The sequence below is a fragment of the Grampus griseus genome, assembly GCF_964374135.1.
Source record: "Grampus griseus genome assembly, chromosome: 14".
NCBI classification, from domain to species: domain Eukaryota; kingdom Metazoa; phylum Chordata; class Mammalia; order Artiodactyla; family Delphinidae; genus Grampus; species Grampus griseus.
Genome location: NC_139008.1, coordinates 23,366,470 through 23,393,263, shown reverse-complemented (window position 1 = coordinate 23,393,263; position 26,794 = coordinate 23,366,470). Strand labels below are relative to the sequence as shown.

At 47.7% G+C, this 26,794-nt stretch overlaps 1 protein-coding gene across 1 annotated transcript; it reads right to left on the bottom strand.

The window, feature by feature from the left end:
* Positions 1-3,028: 3,028 nt before the first annotated feature.
* On the bottom strand, positions 3,029-26,794 carry CLEC19A (C-type lectin domain containing 19A; the record flags this gene model as incomplete). The annotated part of the gene is made up of 5 exons (XM_082671433.1): positions 3,029-3,199; positions 5,184-5,316; positions 8,810-8,903; positions 14,961-15,126; positions 26,707-26,794. 5 exons carry the CDS (start codon positions 26,792-26,794, stop codon positions 3,120-3,122), a joined length of 561 nt encoding a protein of 186 aa, XP_082527559.1. The 3' UTR covers positions 3,029-3,119.

The following is a 26,794-nucleotide window of genomic DNA, read 5'->3' as shown; positions in this document are numbered from 1 at the left end:
CCAGCCCACAGCATCTCAGCAGCAACAACCTAGAAAAGATGGGGGATTCTGTGGGCTGTTAGAGACTGGCACAGTGACACCCAGATATGATAAGAGGAGACAAAAATATCTGAAGTTGATGCAGCCCACATGACCCTGAGTCATCACGAAAAGACTAATCCCCTTGAGTATCTTCTGTTTAAGGAAGCAGGAGAATGTATAACATGGTTTAGAAAGATTTCTATCCAAAGTGGAAAAAGTAGAGATAGTTGTGATGCTTGAGGAGTGAATTTTAGTTTTCTGGAAACGTCACCTATGCAGAGCTCTTCATTTCCCAAAGCTGCCTGATAAATCAGTTAGAGCTGGAAGGGACTGTGTCTCCATTTTACAAAGGAGAAAACTGAAACTCAAGAGAGGTTAAACCACTTCCGTGAGATCACATGGTAAGTGGCAATGGTGAGATTTGAACCAATGTCTTTTTTTTTTTTTAAGATTTATTTGTTATCTATTTAACTTATTTTTGGCTGTGTCGGGTCTTAGTTGTGCACCCAGGATCTTCATTGAGGCATGTGGGATCTTTTGTTGTGGCGCGTGGGCTGCTCTCTAGTTGTGGCCTGCGGGTTTTTCTCTTCTCTAGTTGTGGTGCGCAGGCTCTAGAGCGTGTGGGCTCTGTAGTTTGCAGCACGCAGCCTCTCTAGTTGAGGCGTGCGAGCTCAGTAGTTGTGGCAAATAAGCCACCAGGGAAGTCTGAACCCCTTGTCTTTCTGATTCCAGATGTGGTAACACTGAGATGTACCACCCAGATCCCCACCTTCAAGGAAGGGGGCAGAGTGGCTTCCAGCTGTCAGCTCCTACAGGGTCAGCCTCAGCTGCAGAGAGCTGCCTTAATCAAAGTCAACTCCTTGGGACTTCCCTGGTGGCGCAGTGGTTAAGAATCTGCCTGCCAATGCAGGGGATACGGGTTCGAGCGCCGGTCCGGGAAGATTCCCACATGCTGCAAAGCAACTAAGCCCGCGAGCCACAACTACTGAGCCTGTGCTCTAGAGCCCGCGAGCCACAACTACTGAGCCTGTGCTCTAGAGCCTGTGAGCTACAACTACTGAGCCTACGCTCTAGAGCCCGCGAGCCAGAACTACTGAGCCTGCATGCTGCAACTACTGAAGCCAGCTCAACTACTGAGCCCATGAGCCGCAACTACTGAAGCCCGTGCACTCTAGGGCCCGAGTGCCACAACTACCGAGCCTGCGTGCCTAGAGCCCGTGCTCTGCAACAAGAGAAGCCGCTGCAATGAGAAGCCCATGCACGGCAACAAATAGACCCTGCTCACCACAACTAGAGAAAGCCCATGCAGCAATGAAGACCCAACACAGCCAAAAAAGAAAGAAAAGTCAACTCCTTTCCAGGGGAGCCCACATCAGTGACTGAGTGGAGTATGCGGCTAAAGGCCTGGCCATTTCAGTCCTATGTGGTCCACTCTGATCGCCTCTATTTGCCCCAGATCTCCCTGCCAGGTGGACCGATAATTTGTCAGGCTGCATCTCAATTCCGCTTCTTCCTCTGCCTTCCCTTCACAGGTACTTATCCCTAATAAACATCTTTTACAAACCCTGTCTCAGCAACTGCTTCCAGAGAACCCAGTCGGGAGCAGTCGAGGGAGCAAGTGACAAGATGGGGCTTAGAAGCTGGATCGCTTACCTTCCAACTGGCGATCAGTGGTGGTGTGTGGAACAGACAGCCCCTGGCACGGGGTGGTCTTCAACTGTTCAGACTTCCATGGAGTGAACTGGGAGGGTTTACGGGAAGGGGATGCACTAGGAGGAGTGAGGTAGCAGGTAGTTGATGAGCAGAGAAGAGCACCTATAAGCATAACTAGACTGTGGCTGTTGCTAAGACTTTGATGTTCTACAGAAAGACAATAAACAGCCGAGGGGCTTCCCTGGTGGCACAGTGGTTAAGAATCCGCCTGCTAATGCAGGGGACATGGGTTCAATCCCTGGTCCAGGAAGATCCCACGTGCCGTGGAGCAACTAAAGTCCGTGCGCCACAACTACTGAGCCCGCGAGCCACAACTACTGAAGCCTGTGCGCCTAGAGCCCGTGCTCCACAACGAGAAGCCACTGCATTGAGAAGCCCGCACACCGCAACGAAGGGTAGCCCCCGCTCACCGCAGCTAGAGAAAGCCAGTGGGCAGCAACGAAGACCCAACACAGCCCCCCCCGAAATATGTATATATATGATAATAATAATAAAATAAACAGCCGAGGACAAGTAACAGGTTCTTGCTCCAAGAGTGAAAGCCAAAGAGTCTCTTTGGTTGCAGACAAAGAAGTTCTCATCTCTTGTGGCAGGAGGGCAGATCAAGCCTGGGACTCAGAGTGTCCGAACTTCAAAGGGAGTTGAGCTCTCAACCAAGGCAGCGTGTTATGCTACCGTCAAGGCCCTGGTTGGGATCCTGACAATGGGATGGGGTCATCTGGGTGGTGCCCCCAAAGATGTTTCCACTTTGGGGGCCATTGTGAGTAATGCTACTATGACCATTCATATCTGAATACCTGTTTTCAGTTCTCTTGGGTGTATACCCAGAATTGGAATTGCTGGGACCATATGGTATTTCTGTGTTTCACTTTTTGAGCAAGTACCAAACTGGTTTCCAGAATGGCTTTACCATTTGACATTCCCACCGGCAATGTATGAGTTTGGTGGTATTTTCCTTTTCCTTGGGGAACCACCTTCCTCCTTGGGCCCATGTGGTTCAGGTGATGTTGACCCCACCACTCCTGCCCAGCCATGTGCATCTAAGCAGGGTCTAGCCGACCAGCACATGCCAAAGAGATTGCTTCAAGAATGGGCATGTGCCCTGAGCCAGGCCAGTGAGATTCAACTCCATCTAGAACAAGCCCTGGACTGTTATTACTTGGACCAATAAATCCACCATCCTTTATTTATAAAGCCAGCTGAGTTGGTTTTCCCGTCACTCGTCACCAAGTGATCACTCTGTATCTTAAGATTTGCTTGTATAAAATCTGTCTGGGAGATTTGTCTCCTCTGTGTGTTTTACATTTATTGAGTGCCGACTTTACATTAGGTACATCTACAAGTCGATGCTGGAGTTGGGCTTGCTCCGAGAGGGCGAGACTGGATCAGTGAATGGTCAGAGCTGCGATCTTGCAGACAAAGGGGAACTTTCGGCTGCAGGTGTTATCATTCCATGACCTCAGAGCTGTGACGGGAAAAAGCAGAGACTCTGTGTGAAGGTCCATCCATCACAGTAAAAGTCACCCCGCCATCCCACCAGAGTAAAAGTCCTCTCCCGTAGGCCTGGTGTCTCCACTGGCATTCCTTTCTTGCAGATGCTTAATGAGGCTGCTGTCCAGCCTTACTCTCTCATAAGGCTAGTGTTGACTTGTCACTGTGGAGGAACAGGACAAGCCTCACCCAGAGGCTTGGCCCAGCTCTGGCTCCCAGGATAGCAAGTCGCTGTTCCATGCCTCCCTCCCGTAATCAGAAAAAGAAAAAGGAGCAAAGTAGGAATGGCAGCAGTTCAGCACTTGCATCTGGAGTAGATATAGGTTTGAAACCCAGCTCCATATCTGCTTGCTGGACAAACTTGAATACATCACTTAACTTCTCTGAGTCTTGATTTCTTCATCTGCAAAATGGAAATATTAATAGTTTTTACTTCTTAAGGTTGGTGTGAGCAGTGACGTTGTTGTTCACGATGATGGTGGTGATTGCTGATACCACATGCAAACCATTGCAGTCACTTTATGTCTCTTATCTTCTTTTTCCTTCACATCAACCCTGTGAGTTGTGTCATTAGCCCCATTTTGCAGATGAAGAATCTGAGGCACCAAGAGGTTAAGGCACTTACTTTGGGCTACACAGTTCATAAGTGGTTGAGCTGGGGTTCAGACAAGGACATTCAGCTCCAGAGTCCATGCTCTTACCACTGTGCTGTGTCAACTATATCTCCTTCAATGCTCAGAACAGCCCTGTGGGTAGCAACGATTATTAAACCCATTTTACAGAAGAGAAAAGGGAATCTCAGAGAGAATAAGTAATTGCCTGCAAGGGCACAGAACTAGAAAGCAACAGGGCCAGTACTTGTACCCATCTGGGTGCTCTTTTCACTACTACACCTAGGCGCTCCTCCAGGCATCCCTTCGTTCTAATGTGCAGGAGCACGAGCCACCTCTGGTGCATTGGTGAGATGACATAAAAGCACCATCCTTTGGTCTCTATACAAGTTTCTTTTTTTCATGCTTCTATCTCTAATGTCTTTTCATCCAAATCACAGTTTGCATGTCAACAATGCACCATTAAACATTGTTTAAACTGGGCATATACCCTGAGAAAACCATAATTCAAAAAGAGTCATGTACCAAAATGTTCATTGCAGCTCTATTTACAATAGCCCGGAGATGGAAACAACCTAAGTGTCCATCATCGGATGAATGGATAAAGAAGATGTGGCACATATATACAATGGAATATTACTCAGCCATAAAAAGAAACGAAATTGAGCTATTTGTAATGAGGTGGATAGACCTAGAGTCTGTCATACAGAGTGAAGTAAGTCAGAAAGAGAAAGACAAATACCGTATGCTAACACATATACATGGAATTTAAGAAAAAAAATGTCATGAAGAACCTAGGGGTAAGACAGGAATAAAGACACACACTTACTAGAGAATGGACTTGAGGCTATGGGGAGGGGGAAGGGTAAACTGTGACAAAGCGAGAGAGAGGCATGGACATATATACACTACCAAACGTAAGGTAGATAGCTAGTGGGAAGCAGCCGCATAGCACAGGGAGATCAGCTTGGTGCTTTGAGACCGCCTGGAGGGGTGGGATAGGGAGGGTGGGAGGGAGGGAGACGCAAGAGGGAAGAGATATGGGAACATATGTATATGTATAACTGATTCACTTTGTTATAAAGCAGAAACTAACACACCATTGTAAAACAATTATACTCTAATAAAGATGTAAAAAAAAAAGCTAAAAAAGAGAGAGAAAAACAAGAAAAAAAAACAAACAAAAAATGCATCCACCATAGGGAACTGCCACGCCCCAAACACCCCACCCCCACCCCCCAGTGACCTCTGGTCACTCTCCAAGGTGTTGAATAATTCACAGTTTCCTGGCTACCCCTGGCACCTCCCCAGCACCCCTGCAAGAGCCCTGGTCTCGAGGGCACCCACCGCTGGTGGGTCGGTACCATATTTGCACGCAATCCTCCTCTTCTGGGTCCGCGTGGATGCCATCGTCCGGCTGGCTCCCATCCCAGTAGCTATAGTCATAAGATGAGCCATCTGTCCATTCAAACTGCCCTTCCTGGGGGGTTGCACCCAGAGGAAAGGAAGCAAGCCAAGGAGAGAAAGGTCAGGCATTTGAGCCAGCTCCAGCTTGGGGTAACATTCTAATACCTCCATATCTAACAGTGCAGAAGCCCTCACTTTTATCTGATATACTATTATTAACCACCATTACTGAAACTGAGCAGGACCCTCCAGGGCCCTCCCAGGTACAAAAGCCCCTCCATGTCCCCTGCCTCTTGTTTGCAGAAAAGCTATAGTCTCCCAGACCTTCCCTGAGTCACAAAAAAAGCAGGCTCAAACAGCTAATGATTAGGACACTAGAGTCACAGAATCTTTAGTTCCTTCCTGACTATTATGACTATTATGACTGCCGCCAGAGGGAAAAAGCTAACTGCCTGATGACCAGACTGTAGCCATGACATAAGCTGCTCCGTCTTGAGCAGCACTGAATCTATGGCTAGCTCAGTGCCAAGAACTGGCCTCAAGGAAGTGAGAACAAACTGACCCTGGAGTTGAAGATTATGCTTAAAACCATCAAGATGATGCTGATCCAACCACCGCATGACCAGTTTCGAGGTGACTGTCGGAGCTGGCTGTGCTGTTCTGCTTGTAGCCCCCTGCCTGTGCACCCCTGAAACTCCCCTTTAAAACCTTTGTCTCCTAACCAGCAACCGGGAGATGGTTTGGGGGATGCGAGTCCGTCATCTCCCCAGGTTGCCGGCTTCTGGAATAAAGCATCTTTCTTGTTCTACCAACCCTGTCTCTCGAACATTGTCTTTTGAGCACTGAGCAGCCAACCTGGAGTGTGGTTCTGGCTCCGGCTGGTAACATTACAAGCCGCCGTTTGTTGAGGGCTTCTTATGTACCATGCCAGGTGTGCTTTACTCATTTTATCCTCACCATCCTGCAAAGCAGGCGTTGTCATCTCCATTTTACAGACGAGAAAACTGAGGCTCAGATTAGTCTACCCAAATTCACACAGTTAATAAAGCATTAGTGCTAGGATTCAAACCCGGGTCTATCTGACTCCAGCACTCAAGACCCTAACTACCATATTAAAAAGAAAATGTTGTTTACCAGTGGGTGCGAGTCACCCTTCATCTCTTTTCTTTCTGTCCAAATAGTGTGTATTTTTCTTGCCTGCTGTGGAACTAGTCTGTCCAATTACAAGAAAAGTCTTGCTGGGAATTTGACAGGTGTTGCAATAAATGTGCAAATTAACTATGGAAAGAACTACTTCTTTGCAATGTCCTGGAACAAAAGTCATTTCTCCATTTATTCAAGTTTTTAGAGAAGTGTCTCCCAAAGCACTGATGATTTTGGAGGCCATGTCATGTAATGGACACTGCATGCTCCTTCTGGGAGAGACTAGAGCCTGGGATTCCAGCTCCGTCTACTTCCTAGCTCTGCAATCTGGACAAGTTACTTAACTTCTCTGAGCCTCAGTTTCCACAACTATAAAATAGAGCTAATATTTCCCTCAGAGAATTATTGAGAGAAGTGAATGAATTAAAAGCATTAAGAGACTTAGCTAGTGCCTGGCATGCGGTGCCTAGGCTTGAAAACTATAAAAAGAAGTCCTGGGCTTCCCTGGTGGCGCAGTGGTTGAGAGTCCGCCTGCCGATGCAGGGGACGCGGGTTCGTGCCCTGGTCCGGGAAGACCCCACATGCCGCGGAGCGGCTGGGCCCGTGGGCCATGGCCGTTGAGCCTGCGCGTCTGGAGCCTGTGCTCCGCGGCGGGGGAGGCCACAGCAGTGAGAGGCCCGCGTACCGCAAAAAAGAAAACAAACAAAAAAAACAAGTCCTTTTACAGTTTCATTTGTTATTATTATTCTTAGGTCTTGTTATACAAGTTCCTTAACTCTAAGTTAAGGAACTCATAAGCCAATTTTAAAGTTACTATTATAATGGGACATTTTGGTTTTTTAATGTTACAACTTCTATACAAGTTTTTGCCAGATGAATTCTATTGATTTTTAAAAATATCTATACTGAGTCTGGCCACTATTGATACTTCTGCTACTTTTTTTTTTTTTAATATTTGTTTATTTGGCTGCACCAGGTCTTAGTTGTGGCACGCGGGATCTTCATTGCGGCATGCAGGATCTTTAGTTGTGGCATGCAGAATCTTTTAGCTGTGGCATGCAGGCTTTTAGTTGCAGCATACATGCGGGATCTAGTTCCCTGACCAGGGATCGAAACCCAGGCCCCCTGCATTGGGAGCGCGGAGTCTTAGCCAATGGACCACCAGGGAAGTCCCACTTCTGCTACTTTGACAGCAACTTCAACCACCCTTAATGAGCTCTCACAGTGTGCTGAGCACAGGCTAAGCCCTTTACATACCTTGGCCCATTTACTTTTTACAACCAGGCACTATTATTGTCATCCCATTTTACAGCTGAGGAAACTGAAGCTCAGAGACGCAAAAAAAAAAAAAGTCCCAGTCACCTACCATCCAGTACGTGGCAGAACAGGAGCTGGAACTGGAACCCTATCTGAGGCAGGGCTGGAGGCATACATGCAGGAGAGACGCTCAGGATACAACTTGTCCATGGAAAGTGTGGAGACCAAATCTCCAGGTGGAGTGTGCCGTGATATTGCCAGGTATGAGATCTGGCCCAAGCCAGCCTCTTTGGCCTTATTCTCCACCGTTATTCCACTCACCCCTGCGCCACTCTGCATCCCAGGCACACTAGTCTTTAATGTCCTTGAGTGTGCCGTGATCTCTCCCACCTCAGGACCTTTGCCCATGCTGCGCCCTCTACCTGGAATGCTCTTCCTCTGGCTGGTTCCTATTTATCCACTAGAAGTTAGCTTAAATATCTCTGACCCAGGGAGGCTGTGGCAGCTGTAGACGTGCACTGCTCAGAGCTCCTTCAGGAGGACCAGCTGAGGGAGCATGGCTGACTGAAAGCCCCTTGGACCCAGCACTGTATTCACAGTGAGACTGTGCTTCCTCCATGCTGCTCCCAGTTAGTGACTTAGCATGTCAGGGGTATTAGTGCTGGCTTCCTCCTGCCCAAGGTGGGACTCCTGGAATGGGCATCCTTTGCCTGGGGACACCCCACTGGCTTAGCTAAGACTTTCTAGGGTGAGCTGCGATCTAAGGCTCTCCCCACTCAGCCGTTCCCTCCCCCTGTTCTTTCACAGGGCTCAGACCCACATCATGGCCTGAAGGTCTTCCCTGCCTCTTCAACCCTCCCGTCTTTTTTCCTTCGCCAATGTTTTCCCTCAAAAGCCTCTTACCCATCCAATCATGTTTTTGTGTCTGCTTTTTGGAGAACCCAAACCTAAACAGAGGCCGTCCCTGGCCATCCAGTATGTTCCCATAATACCCTCTTTCACAACAATTATCATATTCTAACTGGGGCATCCTCGTGTCTGATCTTTCTGTGTGCTGGGCACATAGCAGTGACTTGGCACACAGGTTCCATGTGAAAGGCTGGTTAAATCAAAATGGAATCTTGGCTGGAACTTCCAAAAGGGCTTGACGGTCAGCACTTCCTCACCTGCCTGTGATCGTGAAGCCCTGTCCAGATGTCAGCTGGGATCCCAGGAACACAGCTGTTCACGAGGTCATACACAAAGACATTCTCCTCCCAGCTGCGAAGGTAAGAAACCCGGTAGCCTGTTACTCATCGCCTCTTGCCATAGGATTGAGTTGAAAATGGACAGAAGTCTTTGTTAGCCCTCCCAGACCAAAGTAAATAGAGGATGTGATGCGGTCCTGCTTTCTCTTTTTCCTTTTTAAACTAAGGCACGCATGTGGGCTGTCCTCTCAGGGGCATCTCTGGATTTGGTCCAAAGCAGGACTCAGCACACACTGTTACTCATCCTAGAAATGTAAAAACACTAGCAAACAAGGTGGATTACATTGAAGACACAAAGAAAGGAGCTGACTTTGCATTGTACACATCAAATAACGAAAATCTCCACTGGATGTTTTTGGTCTTTCTCAAAAGCCCTCCTTACGGCGCCAGTCCTTACATAGCTTCCTCTCTCCTAATCCTTTCTCACAGAACATCTTCAAAATCTTTTGTTTTGCTGGAAAATTCAGCTCGAGGCCTGAACCTGCATAGACGACTCAGCAAAACCAAATCCTGCAATTATCAGTCCACCCTCTTCAGCAGGTATCTTAGGCCATTCAGGCTGCTACAACAAAATACCACATACTGGGTAGCTTATGAACTACAGGAATTTATTTCTCACAGTTCTGGAGGCTGGGAAGTGAAAAATCAGGGTGCCAGCATGGTCAGGTGAGGGCCCCTTCTGGGTGCAGACTTCTTGCTATGCCCCCATATCGCAGAAGGGGGCAGGGGAGCTCTGTGGGGCCTCTTTTATAAGGGCACTAACCTTATTCATCAGGGCTTCACCCTCAGAACTTAAGCATTTCCCCAAGGCCCCATCTCCTAATACCATCACATTGGGCATTAGGATTTCAACATATGAATCTTGGGGGGCACACAAACATTCAAACCATAGCAGAAGGCATTGGTGTCTTCTTGGGGGATTCTCACCTCCTATTTTAAAGAGCTTATAAAGTAATTCACCCAACAAAAGAAATTGATGGAGGACCCTGGAGGCAGTCTGCTGCCAAAAACAACAGAGAAATAGGGATGGATGAATGGATAGATAGATAGATAGATAGGAACACAGCGATTTTTTTCTTCAGGTCATTAAAATGTTTCTTGAGCACTGATTTCATGCCAGGTACTATGCCGGATGTTTTATATACATGAACTCATTTCATCCTCACATCAAGCAGGCACAGCAGCAGATGCTACAGGTTACCTGCCTCACAGTCATTCCTAATCCTTTTGCCCGTTGCCTACAACCAAATTTAGGAAGGCCAGATTTCACTTTCTCAGCCTCCTTTGCAGCTAACATTGGCCATCGGACCAAGTTCAGCCAGTTAGATGTATGGGGGAATTGGTAGAGGACGTCTTGGAAACATTCTCCTCCCCTATAAATGGAGAGTGGTGTGTGGAAAAGGTCCCAGTTTCCACCACTGCCTCCCTTCCTGGGGTTGTAGCTGTGTGTGGACATGATACTTGGAGCTGCTGCATTGGAGGCCCTGGAGGGGGGGCCAAGGTAACCACTCACCTAGTGCCCCAATATCCATGAACCTGGGGAGTGTCATTTGCAGAGATGAGAAGGGTGGGCAAGGGATGTGACAGAAAACGGACAACTAACAGGCACAGTTCACTCAAGCAGCTCACAGACCCAGAGGGACAGATCCCACTGGACAAGGGATTCCACATTTTTGGCTTCCACATGACACTAAAAGGTGAACATTGGTGTGTTGAAGAAGTCATTACGTAGTAATAATAATTAGCCCCAGACCTAACAAACACCTAACCAATAACTCACTTCAAAACAGGACTATGGGGCTTCCCTGGTGGCGCAGTGGTTGAGAGTCCGCCTGCCGATGCAGGGGACACGGGTTCGTGCCCTGGTCCGGGAAGATCCCACATACTGCGGAGCGGCTGGGCCCGTGAGCCATGGCTGCTGAGCCTGCGCGTCCGGAGCCTGTGCTCCGCAACGGGAGAGGCCACAACAGTGAGAGGCCCGCGTACCGCAAAACAAAACAAAACAAAACAAAACAAAACACAGGACTATGTTGAGGTACCCTTTACGTTACAACGGTGTATATCTGCTCCCATTGGCGTCTTCTAAATCTGGGGTCTCCAACCCCCGGGCCGTGGACCAGTAGCAGTCCGCTGCCTGTTAGGAACCGGGCTGCACAGCAGGAGGTGAGCGGCGGGCCAGCGAGCAAAGCTTCATCTGCCGCTTCCCATCGCCCGCATTACCGCCCGAACCATCACCCCTGCAACCCCCGCCCTGGTCCGCGGAAAAATCATCTTCCATGAAACTGGTCCCTGGTGCCAAAAAGGTTGGAGACACTGTTCTAAATGACCGCTCTCTACAGGCTGCCACCTTGTCTAGAACACCCACCAATAGATTTCCTTTTGCTTGAGACGCTGGTGGCAAGTCAAAGCACACAGAGCTACTCTCCTTAATTTTGTGTTTGTGGAAGACATTCTTAATCCATCCCAGAAGCACCCAGAATTCTGGCTCTCAGAATCCCTCTCAACGCAGTGCTCTAGGCAGTCACATGCTGGGCATTGCTAAACACATATTGTTATGAACTGAATGTCAGTCCCCTGCCCCCACAATTCATATGTTGAAATCCTAACCCCTAATGTGATGGTGTTAGGAGGTGGGGCCCTTGGGGGTGATTAGTTCATGAAAGTGGAGCCCTGTGAATGGGACTAACGCCCTTATAAAAGAGGCCCCAGAGAGATCCCTTGCCGCTTCTGCCATGTGAGGACTCAGCACGAAGATGACCATCTGTAAGCCAGGGAGTGAGCCCTCACCAGAACCTGACGGTGACGGAGCCCTGATCTTGGACTCCAGCCTCTAGAACGGTGAGAAATGGATTCCTATTGTTTATCAGCTGCCCAGTCTGTGATATTTTTGTTATAGCAGCCTAAACGGACGAAGACAGATATTATTAGAGGCAATGGAAAGGAAACAGGGCGGGTGAATCAAGGCTTACTTGCCCTCCGAAAGATGATCTGACGTGCGCACGCTAAGTAAGCACTGACCTCTTGAGACACTCGTAATTATAATTAATAAAAATAATAACAGCTCCCACCACGGAGCATTGAGTTACCCAAGCACTTGTGTAAGAACTTCAGATCCATTTTTATCTCCTCTAAAGCCCCTCAACCTTAAAGTCAGTGTAACTACTTCTATTTCCCAGCTGAGGACTCTGGCTCAGAGAGTTTATGGGACTTGGGCGAGGTCGCCCAGGTGGGAAGTGGTGGAGTGGGGACTAGCTTAGGGCTGACTGACTCTAATGCCCTCAATCAATGCACATAACATTGCACAGGTTTCTTCCTTTAGAACATCTGCTGCCCCCATTCCCTAAGCTTCCCAAGCCTTCAAGATCTTGATCCAGGACTAGTTCTTCCAGGAAACCTTCCATGAGCACCCTCTATCCAATTCTTGCCCACCTGTAGCACAAAGTTTCCATGCTCCCCAGGGCAGGCTGGTTGGTTTAGTTTTCTATTTCTGATGGGCTGGTCTCCCCAAAGAGAGAGACCAACACGGACCCACACGACGCCTTTTTTCTATTTGACATCTTATCTCACACCATCACCAGGCTCTACTCAGTGCCGATGTTCCAAGACAGTGTGTTCTGTCTAATATCAGAGTGGTAGATTTCTGGGGACAAAGTGCTCTCCAGTCCAATGGGTCTTTGCCATTGGTCCTACCCAGTGAGGCACTGGCATCCCCAAGTGCCCCTCTCATGTGCAATTTGGGGTGTCCTACAGCAACTGCTGAACATGCATGGTGAGCGGTCATCTGGGGGAGTGGCTGCCCAGCCATTTTAGCACTAGTGCCATCTTTGTTCAGCGGCACCTGCTCAGGAAACTATTTCAATAGTTTATTGCATTTTCCCCATATCTGTTCAAAATAACTGGGACATAGAAAGGCCCAAGGTGCTACTGCAAGTAGTAAGCAGAGATCAAATAAACTTAATTCAATTCAACCGTCACTTGAAGCAAAGATGGAAATTATTAGGTAAGCTGAAAGTATGAAAACCTTACGCTTTAATCAGTTGCTCGATGAACATAAGTTGATAGCGTGCTTAATTATGAAGGAAAAGAACAAAATTACAAAGCATGAAAAAATGCCAGAATTAGAAAATTGGATTGTGTCTCAAAGACAAGATGTAATTAGAGATTTTATAATATTATCTGGCTTTATGGGAACTGAACTTATAACAGATGAATGCGTTGTGCAAATTCAACTTTTCTACATGTTTTTGGGAAAGTATTATATTATATACCAAAGTGGAAAACTACCTGTATAAGAGAGGAAATGCTGGTATAACATTTGGGAAACGTTAGTATAAGACAGAAAAAGAGGGATGTCAGAACTTGAGAAGAGATGAAGGAGGTAAGTTTAGGAAGAAAGGAACAGGATCTGGGTCAGGGGCTGTTGGAAAACCCCTGAATTTGCCTGGAATCCTTTCTAATGCCTATTAAACCAAGGGATAGATTACAAGCACCATGAGGCAGGCTGAGCCGTCCTTCCTGCGGACTGGCCAAAGGGAAATCTTCATTTGGAATCACTTTTAAATTTACTGTTTATTACATATATTTCATTTTCCTCTATAGGTTGGTTATTTTTGAGAACTTATTTTATCCATCTCTATAAATGCCAGTCACGTGCTGTGCTCTGTATCACAGGGGATTTGACCCCCGAAGATCGCCTTTCCCAGGCTTCCATGTCAGCTGCCCTCCATGTGACGGGAGGCACTGATGGGAAGGATGGGAGGGAGAGAGAAGCCAGGGTGTATCTTTCCCTCTCTGCCTGGGGAGGTGCTGGCAGGGGCTGCCTGCCTTCTGTGGCTCTAGCTCCCATAGGACTGGCCCGCCCTCCAGTTAGGGGTGGAGTTGGCTTCCTGCTAGTGTTAATCTCTAGATACACTACTGCTTCTTTAAGTTCTCAGAGTCCATCACTTGTGTATGTACGAAATTCTCTCTGTGTTAAATGTTTGTAGTGCTTCCTGTTTTCCTGGTCAGACCCTGACTACCTCACTATATTCTTCAGCACCACCAAGGATGCAGTAGGTGCTCAATAAATCTGCTGGATGAGTTGATGCAAGGATTCAAGACTTCTTTGGAAACTAAGATTGAGGACCCCTCCCCCACTCTTAACAAAACTCTGTGACTGGAAAGCATAAAGAACCAACCATCATTGTAACTTCAAGTCTCTGAGATTCTTGAAAAATGAGGTAAGATTGTAAATTTGTAGTTTAGTGGCAATGGAACACATCACCGCTGGCTTCAAAGAACCCACGAATCAGCAAGGAAGACAGATGTGAAAAGAAGTCACTAAAGTGATGAAGAAAGTGCTCCTGAGAGGTGGGTGGTGAGTGCAGTCAGGTGCCATTGAGTCAGGGGCGACTTCGGTGGAAAGATGGCAGAACTGAGTCTGGAAGGTTAAGGAAGTGTCTCCCTGGAGGAGAAGATAGGGATGGGAATTCCCAGTGGAGGGAACAGAATGTGCAAAGTATGCAGGCGTAAATGGGCTGGACCACTTTGGAGAACTTCGAGATGGTGAGCATGGTTGGGGCTTAGGAGGCATGGAGGAACACTGAAGGAGGCCTTGGTGGCTGGGCTATGGAACCCAACTGCTCAGGTTCAAATCCCAGCTCCACCACTTTATAGCGAGTTACCTTCTTTGAGCCTCAGGCTCCGTATCTGTGAAATGAGGATACTTACCTAATATGGTTTGAGGGAACTTGATGCTTACAAACTCTTAGCAAATAAATATCAGTTATTATGTCCTATGTTATGTTCTTTACATACATATTATGTGAGTTATATCATAGGGTCAAACCCCCTGTGATACAGAACAGGGCACAGCACAAGATCGGCACTTATAAAAATGGACCTTCCAGCCTGCTGTTTGCTACCCTTGCTATGCTTTGTCCTCTACTGCCAAGGCCAGTTTCAGTGAGAAATTGGGCTGAATAAAAGCTGCAATTACCAAAGAGGAACACCAGTGGGACACACCATTCCCCACACCCCTTTCCAGAGCGGGTGTTTGGTTGGGCTACAGAGGACAGAGGAGTCCACTCACCTGTGGATGGAGGCCAGTTTGGCGGACTTCCTGCCGATGGAGAACTCAGAGCAGTAGAAGTCAGCCTCAGCCCAGGTCTTATTGAGAGGGAAAAATCTATAGCAGTGGCCTTTGAACTCCATCCAGAACAGTGGGCACAGGGAAGCCCGGGGCAGCTCTGGCATGGCTGGGGGCAGAGAGAATACGGGTTGGGAAGAAGCTTGGCCGTGCAAACGTTGATGCTATAGCTTATGACATCTTTTTAAGAATGAAAGTAAAAAGTGTCGCCTTATGATTAACGCATACCTAAAGTTTACAAAATAATAAAAGTAATATGTGCTCATTATAGAATCCTTGGAAAATGTTACTACATTAGAGTGTTTTTCTTCTTGTCATGTTGAATGCAAAGATTTTTTTAAAAATGCAATTGTGATTTTATTGACCATACACCCCTGTCAGTATTCTGATTTCTAAAAATTAAGAGTATAAGCATTTCCCCTCATGTCATTATAAATTTTTGTAAACATTGTTTCAAATAGCTCTTTAATATTCCCTAGTGGTCCCCCTAGAGGTTATTTAATCATTCCCCAATTTTGGGATAATTAGATTGTTTTCTCTTTTTAAAAAACAATTAGAAATAATCCTGAGATGAAAAGCCTTGCGCATAAAGCTTTTGCAGCATTTCTGATGATTTTCTGGGGATAGATTTTTAAGGCTTTGATACAATTTGCTAAATTACCTCCTGAAAGCAATTTATACTCCCACGGTGATGTCTGAGAGTGCCCATCGCACAGCGCCCTTGCCTGCGCTGAGTGTTACCACTTTAATGGCAATCTTTGCAAATTTTATAAGCAAAAAAATGGCATCTTATTTCAATCTGCACTTCTGGGCTGTCTGGCCAAGGTGTATATTTCCCTACTGTAGTCAAGACTACTTATATCTTTAGCCCGTGGAACTACTGGGGTTCAGGATGTGTTCTTAATTCTGAAAAGGGACAAACAAAAACCCCATGTTTGAGACACTAAAGTTCTCCAAAGTCTCAGCCCCTCTGGAGACCTCTTAGCATATACTTTTTTTGGAAACCACGATTGAAGATGACTGACTGGGGGAGAAAGGCATGCTGAGAACCTGCCTGGAACTCAGCTGGGTGGCTCATCTGTGAGAGCAGGCACCGGGCAGTGGTGAACTTGTTAGACTGGGATCCAGAAGCCCGGGTCCCAGCTCCAGCTCTGCGCCTGACATGCCATATGATGCTGGTACATTCCTTCCCTTCTCAGCTGTCCGACTAGAAGATCTTTGGGGTCCCTTTTGTGATGCCCAAGGGTGTGAAATTTTGCCTTCAAAGCCACTGTAATAGCTGGCTGGGCTCATGAATAAGGAAGTAGTGGACCACCTTTACTGAGCACTTATGATGTGTCAAGCACGTAGAGGGAAACTGAGACTTAGACAGGTTAAGTGACTTGCCCAAGATCATCCTGCTGGTAGTAGGCAGAGTAGGGATTTGAACCCAGGCCTCCTGACACCAAAGTCTTTGATTTTAAAATGCACATGATACTTCATCATGGGAAACCAATAGGGCTGAGCATGGTTAATCATGTGTTAGCCCCTACTTCATCAGGTTGCTAGGCCAACTAACTGGGTCAAATAAAGTCACCGAGCACTTGGCATGTACGCATGCTCCATGATAGTATGATTATTAACGATTAGCTCAGGGTTTCATCACTGAGGTTAATGGGCTTCAGGGGTCCAGTGAATCCCTCGAAATTAAATGCAAAATCAAAAGTTTGTATGCATGTATGTGCACACACACGCATCAATATGAATTTTTCTGGGGTAGGAACGGGACAGTTGCTTTAGTCACTAGAGCTATGCTGGGACTTCCCTGGTGGTCCAGTGGTTGAGAATCCGCCTTCCAATGCAGGGGATGAGGGTTTGATCCCTGGTTGGGGAACTAAGATCCCACATGCCACGGGGCAACTAAGCCCGCGTGCCACAACGAAAGATCCCGCGTGCCGCAATGAAGATCCCGCGTACCGCAACTAAGACCTGAGGCAGCCAAATAAATAAATAGATAGAATTTACTTTAAATAAATAAGTAAAGCTTTAAAAAAAAAATAGAGCTATGCTAAGCAGGCAGCTTCCATCTGGGCTACCTGTCCCTGATGAGAGCCATTGGGCTTTCCTGTTTGATCAGAACCAGCCCTTCCCCCATCCTAGGCAGCTGCGCTGGTCAGTCCTGCTTTGTCCCACCTCTCCCCACCAGTCCCGGCCAACCGTCTTTCAGTGTGTGCCAGTATCCAAACTGGAGCCAGCTGGTTCAGAATTGGCTCTCTTAACCCTCCCTTACATGGCAAAGCGAGAGAACTCTTGCTTATGGAGTTAGGGGGCTCAGGACCTCGGCCCTTCCCTGTTCCCTGCCCCTCCCCGGACTTCGGTCTCCTCCTTTCTCAGTTGAGAGCATTGGTCTAGGAGGATATCGCCTCGATGCTGAGAGGGCTGAAGGACCCCTTGTGATGCTGGGCATTGCTGAGCTCCCTGTGGGGACTTTTGCCCATTCCTTCCACACAAAGAGATTCGGCTGAATCATTCCCAGGGGTCTGCTTTTGGAGCAGTTGCCCCTTTGCATGGATGAGAAGCAGCAAATCATTTCCATCTGCTTTCCACCCATCACTTGTAACCCAGGACACTCATTGGTGAGAACGTGGCCACGTCTGTCAGGTGTTGGCTGGAATAGTTAGCCCAAGAGTATGATACTTGCTGGTGCTAAACCACTTTCCCCACTCTCACCCATCCTATAATTATTTTGCGCCCTAACTATTCATATTAGAGATGGAAGTAGGGGATGCAACCACCCCAGTTTGCCCAGGACTGTCCCAGTTCTAAATCTGAAAATGCCACATCCCAGGCCCCCCTAAGTCGATCACCCTGGAGCACTGGTTCTCAACCAGGGGTGATTTTGATTCTCAGGGGACATTAAACAATGCCTAGAGACATTCTTGGTTGTCAAAAATAGAAGTGGTGGTGCTATTAGCATCCAACGGGTAGAAGCCAGAAATGCTGCTAAACGTCCTACAATGACCAGGACAGCCCCACAGCAAAGGGTTTTCTAACTCCAAATGTCAATAGACTCCTCGCCCTAGATGGAAGGCAGAACTCCAAAATGTAAAATAACCCCACAGGGCAGCACCACAAAACATCACAGCAAACGTCCACATTTCTCAGCCTATCTGTAGTTTCTTTAACAAAAATTAAGCCACACAACTGATTAGAAGTAGAGTTTGTGTTATTTTTCTAATTTTGGAGTTAAAATATATAACTGTTATAAACCCATGGCTTAAAAGCCCCGGGGCATTGCTAGAACCCTGTGTTTAAATTTAATGGTACAGACTTCACCAAAGGATGCTGCAGAGGGGAAGTCTTGCATTTCCTCCCTGAGTTTGGGATGAAGCTGACAAACTTCTTCATCATCTCTCTGACAGAGGGAGGACTGCCCCCTCCCCACTCGGCGCATCCTTTCCTGTAAGGTGGGACTCTTCACGGGTCTCCTCTCTGTGAGAGGGTCTGAGTCTCATCACTCCCTCCCCGGTGTGGATGTGAAGCCCGAGCTTCTGTATTAGGGAGGCTGACACCGCACCCAGTGCTCTGCCGCGCATGTGCCCACTGCTTTGGTTTCCATCTCTAACTTTGTTTCCCGCCCCTGGTCGCCCTCCCCACTTTCTTGGAAGCCCAGCTTAATTTTCAAAGGATGTTTGTAAAGTTTATCTGTATTTCTGGATGTCTATAGTGGAGACGTTTTCTGTTCTCTAATTTACCATAAGGTCTGATCTGGAAGTTTCCACCCTCGTTGTCCTCTATCTCTTTTTCTTTTCCTTCACTTAAAAAAAAAAATAAACTTTTTATTTTCGAATAAATTTAGATTTACAGAAAAGTTGCAAAAATACCATACAGAGTCCCTGAATAACCTTCATCCAGTTTCCCCTGATGTAAACTTCCCACAGTACATTTGTCATAACTAAGAAATTAATATGGGTACATACTCTTCAGTAAACTACAGGCTTTATTCAGATTTCACCAGTTTTTTCTTTTTCTGTTCCCAAGATCCAACCTAGGATACCCCATTACATTTGCTCTACCTTTGTGATTTATTTGATATCAAATATTATAGTATAGCTGTCTTGATTAAAGCTACTGCTCCTTTCTTTCCCCAGAAAAATGCACAGTGTACACACACACACAGACACACACAGACACACAGACACACACACACACACACACACACACACACACACACGGCATACGGGATCTTAATTCCAGACCAGGGATCGAACCCGTGTCCCTGCAGTGGAAGCGTGGAGTCTCAACCACTGGACCACCCGGGAAGTCCCATACACACACAGTTTTGATTAGACAAAACTGACAAGAATTGGCTGGAACTGACCAGAATTGTCTAGCATTGTTGGATATTTGCCCCAAATCATCTTTACCTCCTCTCTTTCCCTCTATGCACATCGAATCAATTTTTAAGTCTTGTTTATTCCATCTCCCAGCACCTTTCCAATTCCTTTCTTTCTTCCTTTTCTTCCCTCCTCCCTTCCTTCCTTTCTTCCTCCCTCCCTCCCTCTCCCTCCCCGACTTCTGTCTCTGTCTCTTTCCCTTCCACATTCTTCCTCCCCCTGTCGTCTCTCACAGAGACCTCCTCAATTGGCTGTTCTTCCTGCCTTATCTCACCTTCCAAATCCAGAGGGATCCTTCCAACACCCTGATCTCATCTCACCGAAGCCCTCCAGGAGTGCCCATCACCCTCGGGAACAGGGTTCCCACCTGCCCCTGCAGCTTATCCCCTGTCGCTCACAACATGCTCCAGATTTGCTTCAGCTCTTGCCATTTCTCAAAGGGTGTCCAGATCTTTGCAGATACTTCCCTTGGCCTGTCTTCGGCCAATTCGAGTTTCTTCTTTGAGTCTCAGCCACGTGGTGGCTTCTTTAGGGAAGACGAGGTAGGAGCCTCTCTAAGAGCTCCTAGAGCCCCTCATCCCTCCTTTCACACATCCCCGTGAATTCTTGTTCAGTCTGGCCTCCCCCTGCACAAGGTCTGCCGTGATCATCTCTCTCCCCAGTGCCTGGCACATAGTCGGTGTGCAATAACTAGTTTTGAATGACTAAGTGCATGCTAGGAAATCAAATGCTGCTTCTTGGGGTCAACTGCCCCTTTTGGGGGACAGTGGTGAGAAGGGTGTGGGCACCGCCCATGTGCCCTGATGCCTCCAACCTGGTGTATCTTGACTCTAGGATGGCGTGCCTGGACTTTTCTAACTCAGCACTGAAGGCAGTTGACTGACCCTGGTTTTCCAGATTACTTAGCACAATGACTGCTGTTTGGAGCAATACCAGCATCACCAGGGAGCTCGTTAGCAATGGAGAATCTCAGCCCCCACCTTCCCGCCCTTCTCCCCACCCCTGGTCCCTTTGATTTTCTCCACTGAGCAAGTGGTGGTTATGGATGCCTGGGGTGAAACATACCAGAAAATGGGGCTGTGACAGGTCACTGCTCAATTACTCCCCTTTCCACCTGGGCAGGCAAAGGCTTTTAATTGGGAGGATCTGGGAGGCAAAAAGGAGCCACTGGCTTGCACTGGGATGTTAATGAACTCCACCCTGCCTGGCAACCCCCTACCTCCTTTACCTCTGGGATTTTAGAAACAAGGATTAGACTTAGGACTTTTTTCTTTTTTCTTTCTTTTTTTTTTTAAAAAATATTTATTTATTTATTTGTCTGTGCTAGGTCTTAGTTGCAGCATGCAGGCTCTTAGTTGCCGCACACAGGATCTAGGTTCCCTAACCAGAGATCGAACCCGAACCCCCCTGCATTGGGAGCGTGGAATCTTAATTGCTGGACCACCAGGGAAGTCCCTTAAAGGACTTTCATCAACCTGGAACCCAGAGTAGCCTTTGCTAATTTGTGTCTCTCTGGTGAAGAGATCTCTATAGCTTTATAGCTTGACACTCAGGTAGTGATGGTGACATTACAACCAGGGCCAGCCCTACTGAACTTCCGTCTGAGCCAGGCGTTGTGTCAGGTGCTTTGTACATATCAGTTCATTTGGTCTTCATACATCCTACAAGGTAGGTACCATGATCATCCCCCTTTATAGATGAAGAAACCAAAGCACAGAAAGGTTGAGTAACTTGCCTGAGGTCACACAGCTACTAAGTGGCAGAGCTGGGTTTGGAAGCCAGGCTGTGTGCCTCCAGACCTAACTTAGAGATTCCTGCTGCATTTAAGCCCATTTCCTTTTGTCTCAATCTTGATGGTCTGGTTCTTCATTCATCCCCTTATTCATTCAACAAGTCTTATTTGAGCACCTACTTGGTCTCAGGTAGTTGGCTATGTGCTGGAGCTACTGTGGCACACTACACAGAGGTGACCTCTGCCCTCATGGATCTTACACTCTCTGGAGGCTGACATTAAGAAAAATAAGCACAGAAATAAAATGTCATTAATATGCAATTAATATGGATTTCTGTCATGCAGGCAAAAACTTGAGGGAGCAGCGCTCAAATTATTTTGGAAACTGGTCATTTGTTTGCCCCTTTTTTCTCCCTAGTTGAACTGGTGGCCACCCCAACCCTGCCTTCAGGGTGTCCACTGGTGACTAAGACAGGACACCAGAGTGAGTCCCCTTCCGGATGGGGAAAATAAAGGTGTTGCCACAGAAGCACCCAAAAGTGGCACATAACCCGGATTTGGAGATCCAGGAGGCTTCCTGGAGGGGGTGATGTGAGACCCCCCACTGAGAACTGAAGGATGAGGAAGAGTCAGAGGAAGAGGGTTCCAAGTGGAGGGCACAGCACGTGCAAAGGCCCAGAGGCATGAGAGAGAAGGGAGCATTTGGAGAATTGCAAAAGGTTCAGCCTGGCTGGGAATTTGAGGGAGGGTTGAGGCTGGAGGTGACGGAGGGGAGGGGTGGAAGCGGGGGAGGGGGGGGAGGGATGCACAAAGAAGCTTGTTGCTCTGGAAACCAAGAGGCCAAACTACATGGTATTTCACTTCAATTAGCAGCACCAAAGGCCCCCAAGGTCTCCCAGCTGGGGTGGGAGTCAAAGCCTTTGGAAGCTCTGAGCTTGTTAAGGAAAGAGGACATGCCACCGGAGTTCAGGACTTGTTTTTTTAATCTCTCTCTTTTTAAAAGAATAAATTGTCACCTTCCCACACGATCTGGCTGCTCGCTCTCCTGGCCCCAGTCCAGCTGCCCACAAACACACTACACTGCCTCCTCCTGCCCAGATCAGCCTTGAGAGCCAGCTGGGAGTGGAGTGGGAGGCTCTGGGGGCCACATTGGCGGCCTCCCCACCCCCCCGTCACTACTGGGCCCCAGATGTCCCAGGGGGTCGGAAGTGTCTCCCAGTGTCTGGGAAGGTGGCCACTGGGAGGTCTCAGTCACCTTCATTGCCTGCTGTCTCCCTGGTCCACACATCCCACCTTCAGTGGGCCCTTCCCTGTGAGCCCTGGCTCTGGGGTGCAGAACTGCTGGTCCCAGGCCTCTCATGCCTCAGCTTTGCTTTCCCTCCTTCCAGGCTGCTTTTGTGGTCACGTGATACAGAGGAGACAGCACTGGGTGATTTTCTATATTGCTCATAACAGTGGCCATTCATTGCGTGGTTAATATAACCATCGAGACCAAACTGGGAGGTGTATCTGTATCATCCCCATTTTATAGGTGCAGAAACCGAGGCTCAAAGATGTTAAGTCACTCACTCCCACAGCTAGCAAGTGGCAGCGTCAGGATGAGATTAAGGTCTGATGGACTTGAAAATTCCTAAGCACTACAGTGCCTCCAGAAAACATCTTTTTCTGGTCTTGGTTTTCTCATTTGGCAAGACAAATATATTAAACACCCAATTTAACAGCATTATGGACTGAATGTTTGTGTGTCCCCCTCCAGTTCATATGTTGAAGCCCTACCCCCCAGTGTGATGGTATTTGGAGCTGGGGCCTTCAGGAAATTAGGGTTATATGATGTCATAAGGGTGGACCCCCATGATGGGGTTAGTGCCATTAGGAGAAGAGGAGAGACCAGAGCTCTCCTTTCTGTGGCCATGTGCAAGCCAGGAAAAGAGCTCTCACCAGGAACTGAATTGGTCAACACCTTAATTCCGGAGTTCCCAGGTTTTAGAACTGTGAGAAATAAATTCCTGGGGTTTAAGCCTCCCAGTCTATGGTATTTTGTGATAGCAGCCTGAGCTAACTAAGACCAACATAATTAAGTAATAATTCAATGTCTCCTGGGTGCTTATTTGGTTTGAGGTCTGTGCCCTCAAGTTGCTCACAGTCTGGAGGGAGGAATGCATAGCACACATGGCAATGAGTCCTCATATACTAAGGGACATTCTAGAAATAGGCAGAGGGCTCTGTGACCATAGAGGAGGGGTAGGGAATGGGTCAGAGTGTCCAGGCGGGGGTACTCTAGGATCTGACCCTATGATACAGACTGGTGGGTGGGGAAGGGTGTACTCTAGGAAGTAGGGACACCCAGTTGCCCAAGCCTCTGTGCTCCTGCCTCAGAGCTTAGACTCTGGAGTTAGATGACTCCAGTTAGAAACTCACCTCTTTGTGCCTCAGTTTCCTCATCTGTAAAATGGGCATGATGATAGTGCCTACTTCACAGGGAAGCCTGTGCCTGGCTTATAGTAGGTGTTCTAGTAAACATGAGATATCACAACAGAAACAGCCTGGGCCCTGGAATAATCCTGGTGCTGAGTGCACAATGCCAGCTTCTTGGAGGGGAGAGGAAGAGGCTATGGAACTTGACTGATTCTCCCTTCCCACCCCTGAAGCCCTGCAGAAGCAGACCCTGAGCATCAAAACGTTTTGCTAGAATTTCCTTTGCTGTGGAAAGTTCTTGGGCTCAGGAGCCACGGAAAGGAAACTTTTTATGGTTATGGTTGACGAATCATAACAGCAAATATTTATGTAGTTTTACCAGGTGCCAGGCCCTCTTTTAATCACTGAATATTTGTTAATCCGTGTAACCAAAGTGATCAAAGCCAGGTTCAGAGAAGGGTTTTAGGAAAAGGATCTAGTCTGGCTAAATCCTTCTCAGTCTTTCAGAAGTGTCTAAAGGTTTGTTTCCAAAGCAGATCTAAGGGTATGGCTGGGTTGCACTATTTGCGTATATTTGCATGTTCATGAAAGGTCCAGAGCAGTGGGATGAAGGATGGAATGACCCTGTTCTGTTTTGTACCTAAAGGCTCGGGATGCAGGAGAGGAAGAAGAACCAGGCCCACTGTCACTAAGGAGGGCTGTGGTTGTGCGCCCACCTTCATGGTCTGCCAACGGCTCACCAAGACCCCAGATAAGGCTTCCCTAGGCACACATCAACACGCACACTCACACGCACACACACACCCACTTGACACACGTACACACACTTAACTCACACGTTCTCTTCTGCATTGAAATCACTTTCCTCTAGCAGATTTATCCACTCAGGCTTGAACTGGGCTTTCTGCTGGACTGGATGGATGATGACCTTGGCCAGATTATTGGGCCTCTGTAGGCCTCAGTTTCCACAGCTGTATTGTGGAAGGATTGGGCCAAGTGGATTTCCGGGACCCTTCCTTCCAACTCCAACTCTGAGGTCTCCAAAGTTGCTGGGTTGGAAGGGATCTCAGTCTCCACATCTGTAGAGGGGACTGAGGCATGGGGCTAGATGTCCGGAAGTTCCTTTTTGAAGGCATTTTGTCACAGCAGAAAACTGTGTCTCCTGGTCAATTCTATCATAACATCAACAACCACAGTGGCAGAAGTAGTAAGGTAATAAGCCATTTTTCAAGTGCTTTCTACGTGTTAAGTGTTTCACTTGCATGATCTCATTGAAGATTCCCCGAAATGTTTGATGGACACCATTATCATCCTCACTTTCCACAGGAGGGAACCTGAAGCTCAGAGAAAGGCCCCATGGTCACAAGCTAGCGCGAGAGAGGACTCCCCGTCGCTCCCACCCTCAAACTCAGCCTCAGGACTCTCCTCTTGTGCTGGGCAGAAAGGCAAGATCTTGGAACACACAAGTATCTTTCAAGGATATTTTGTCCAACTTCTCTCCTGCTCACCCATTGCATGGATGAGGATATTGAGGCACAAGAGCAAGCAGGCAAAGACACTGTTATGGACTAAATGTTTGTGTGCCCCCCAGATTCCCGCGTTGAAGCCCCAACACCCAATGTGATGGTGTTTTCATGGGGTCTTTGGGAGGTGATTAGGGTTAGATGGAGTCATGGGGCCCCCATGATGGGATTAGTGCCCTTGTAAGAAGAGGAAGAGAGACAAGAGCACTCTCTCTCTCCACCATGTGGCTACTTGCAAGCCGGGAAGAGGGCTCTCACCAGGTAACGGATCAGGTGGCATCTTGATCTTGGACTTGTAGCCTCCAGAACTCTTCCTGTTGTTGAAGCCACCCAGTCTACGGTATTTTGTTATGGCAGCCCGAGCTGACTAATACAGACACTCAGAGAGTTTATGGCAGACCAGAGCCCCTGATGCTTGCCCAAATGAACTGACCACCCTTTATCTCCCATCACTAGGGTTACCAGATTAAAAAAAAAAAAAGAATTCCCAGTTAAATTTGAATTTCAGATAAACAAGAAATAATTTTTAGCATAAGGTATGTCCCATGAAATATTCGAGACACTTACAGTAAAAAATGATTTGTTTATCTGAAATTCAAATTTACCTGGACATCAGGTATTTTATCTTTCAATCTTATCACCCCACTATTTAAATTCCCCTCAACACTGTAACTGCCCAATAACATGGCTTTATGGGGATCGTACAGATGTTTTATTACAGTGTTAGTTTTATTTTAACGGGGATAGAAACAGTATCTCTGCCATAGAGTTATTGTGAGGATTAAATAAATCCATATGTAAAGAGTGCTTAAAACAGTGCCTGGCATATAGTGAGGGCTACAGAAGTACCACTTGTTGTTATTGGTATTATTATTATTATAGCTTTTAAACCATGTTTGGAAAGAACCCTCCTGGTAGAGGTGACAGGCAAGATCTTCCACCTGGACGGGACTGAAGGACTCAGGATTCTTCCTACCCCAGAGTCAGCACCCTAGCCTCCCTATTGCAAGGGTGAAGAAATTGAGCTCATTTGAAGCCCCGCGTCCTCCAGGTGGGACACTGGGAGGCCACATGCCCGAGGCTGATGGAGCCCAATCCCTGGGGACACTGAATATCCGCAGAGCTGGGTGTCACTGGGCCAGGCCACCAGGGAGGTCACTAGAGGGACAACTATGTCCTCCTGCGTGCCCAGCTCCCTGGGAACAGCTGTCACAGCCAAGGTGGGACCGCGGAGCCCAGATGCCAAACCCCTAACAAAAATACCATCTTCAGATCTTCCTGTGGTACCAGGCACTTTCCCCAGATGATCTCATCTCCCTTGCACGGTAGCCCCAGAGGGTGTCACTGTGACCACCGTTTTCTGAAGGAAACTGAGGCTCAGAGAGGTTAAGAAACTTGTGCCAGGTCATACAGCTTTTAAGATGCAAAGCTGGGATTTATCACCAGGTCTCTTTGCGTCTGGCCCTAGCACAGTGCGCATGAGCTGGAGGGAGAGCAGCTGGAGGGGCTGTCAGGAGGCTCAGCTTGGCCCCCCAGCATTCCTTGGGTCAGGCAGGCCTGCAGCCCAGGCAGCGAGGCCTCACTGACAGCTCAAGCATTTGCGGGGTGTCCTTCTCTCCTCCCGGCCCTGGCCCCGTGCTCACCTGGGCTGATATTGATGTCCGTTTGCGGAAAGGCCTGTGCGGAGAGGAGGGTCAGGACGGCCGCGGCCCACAGTCCCCACCTCTGCAT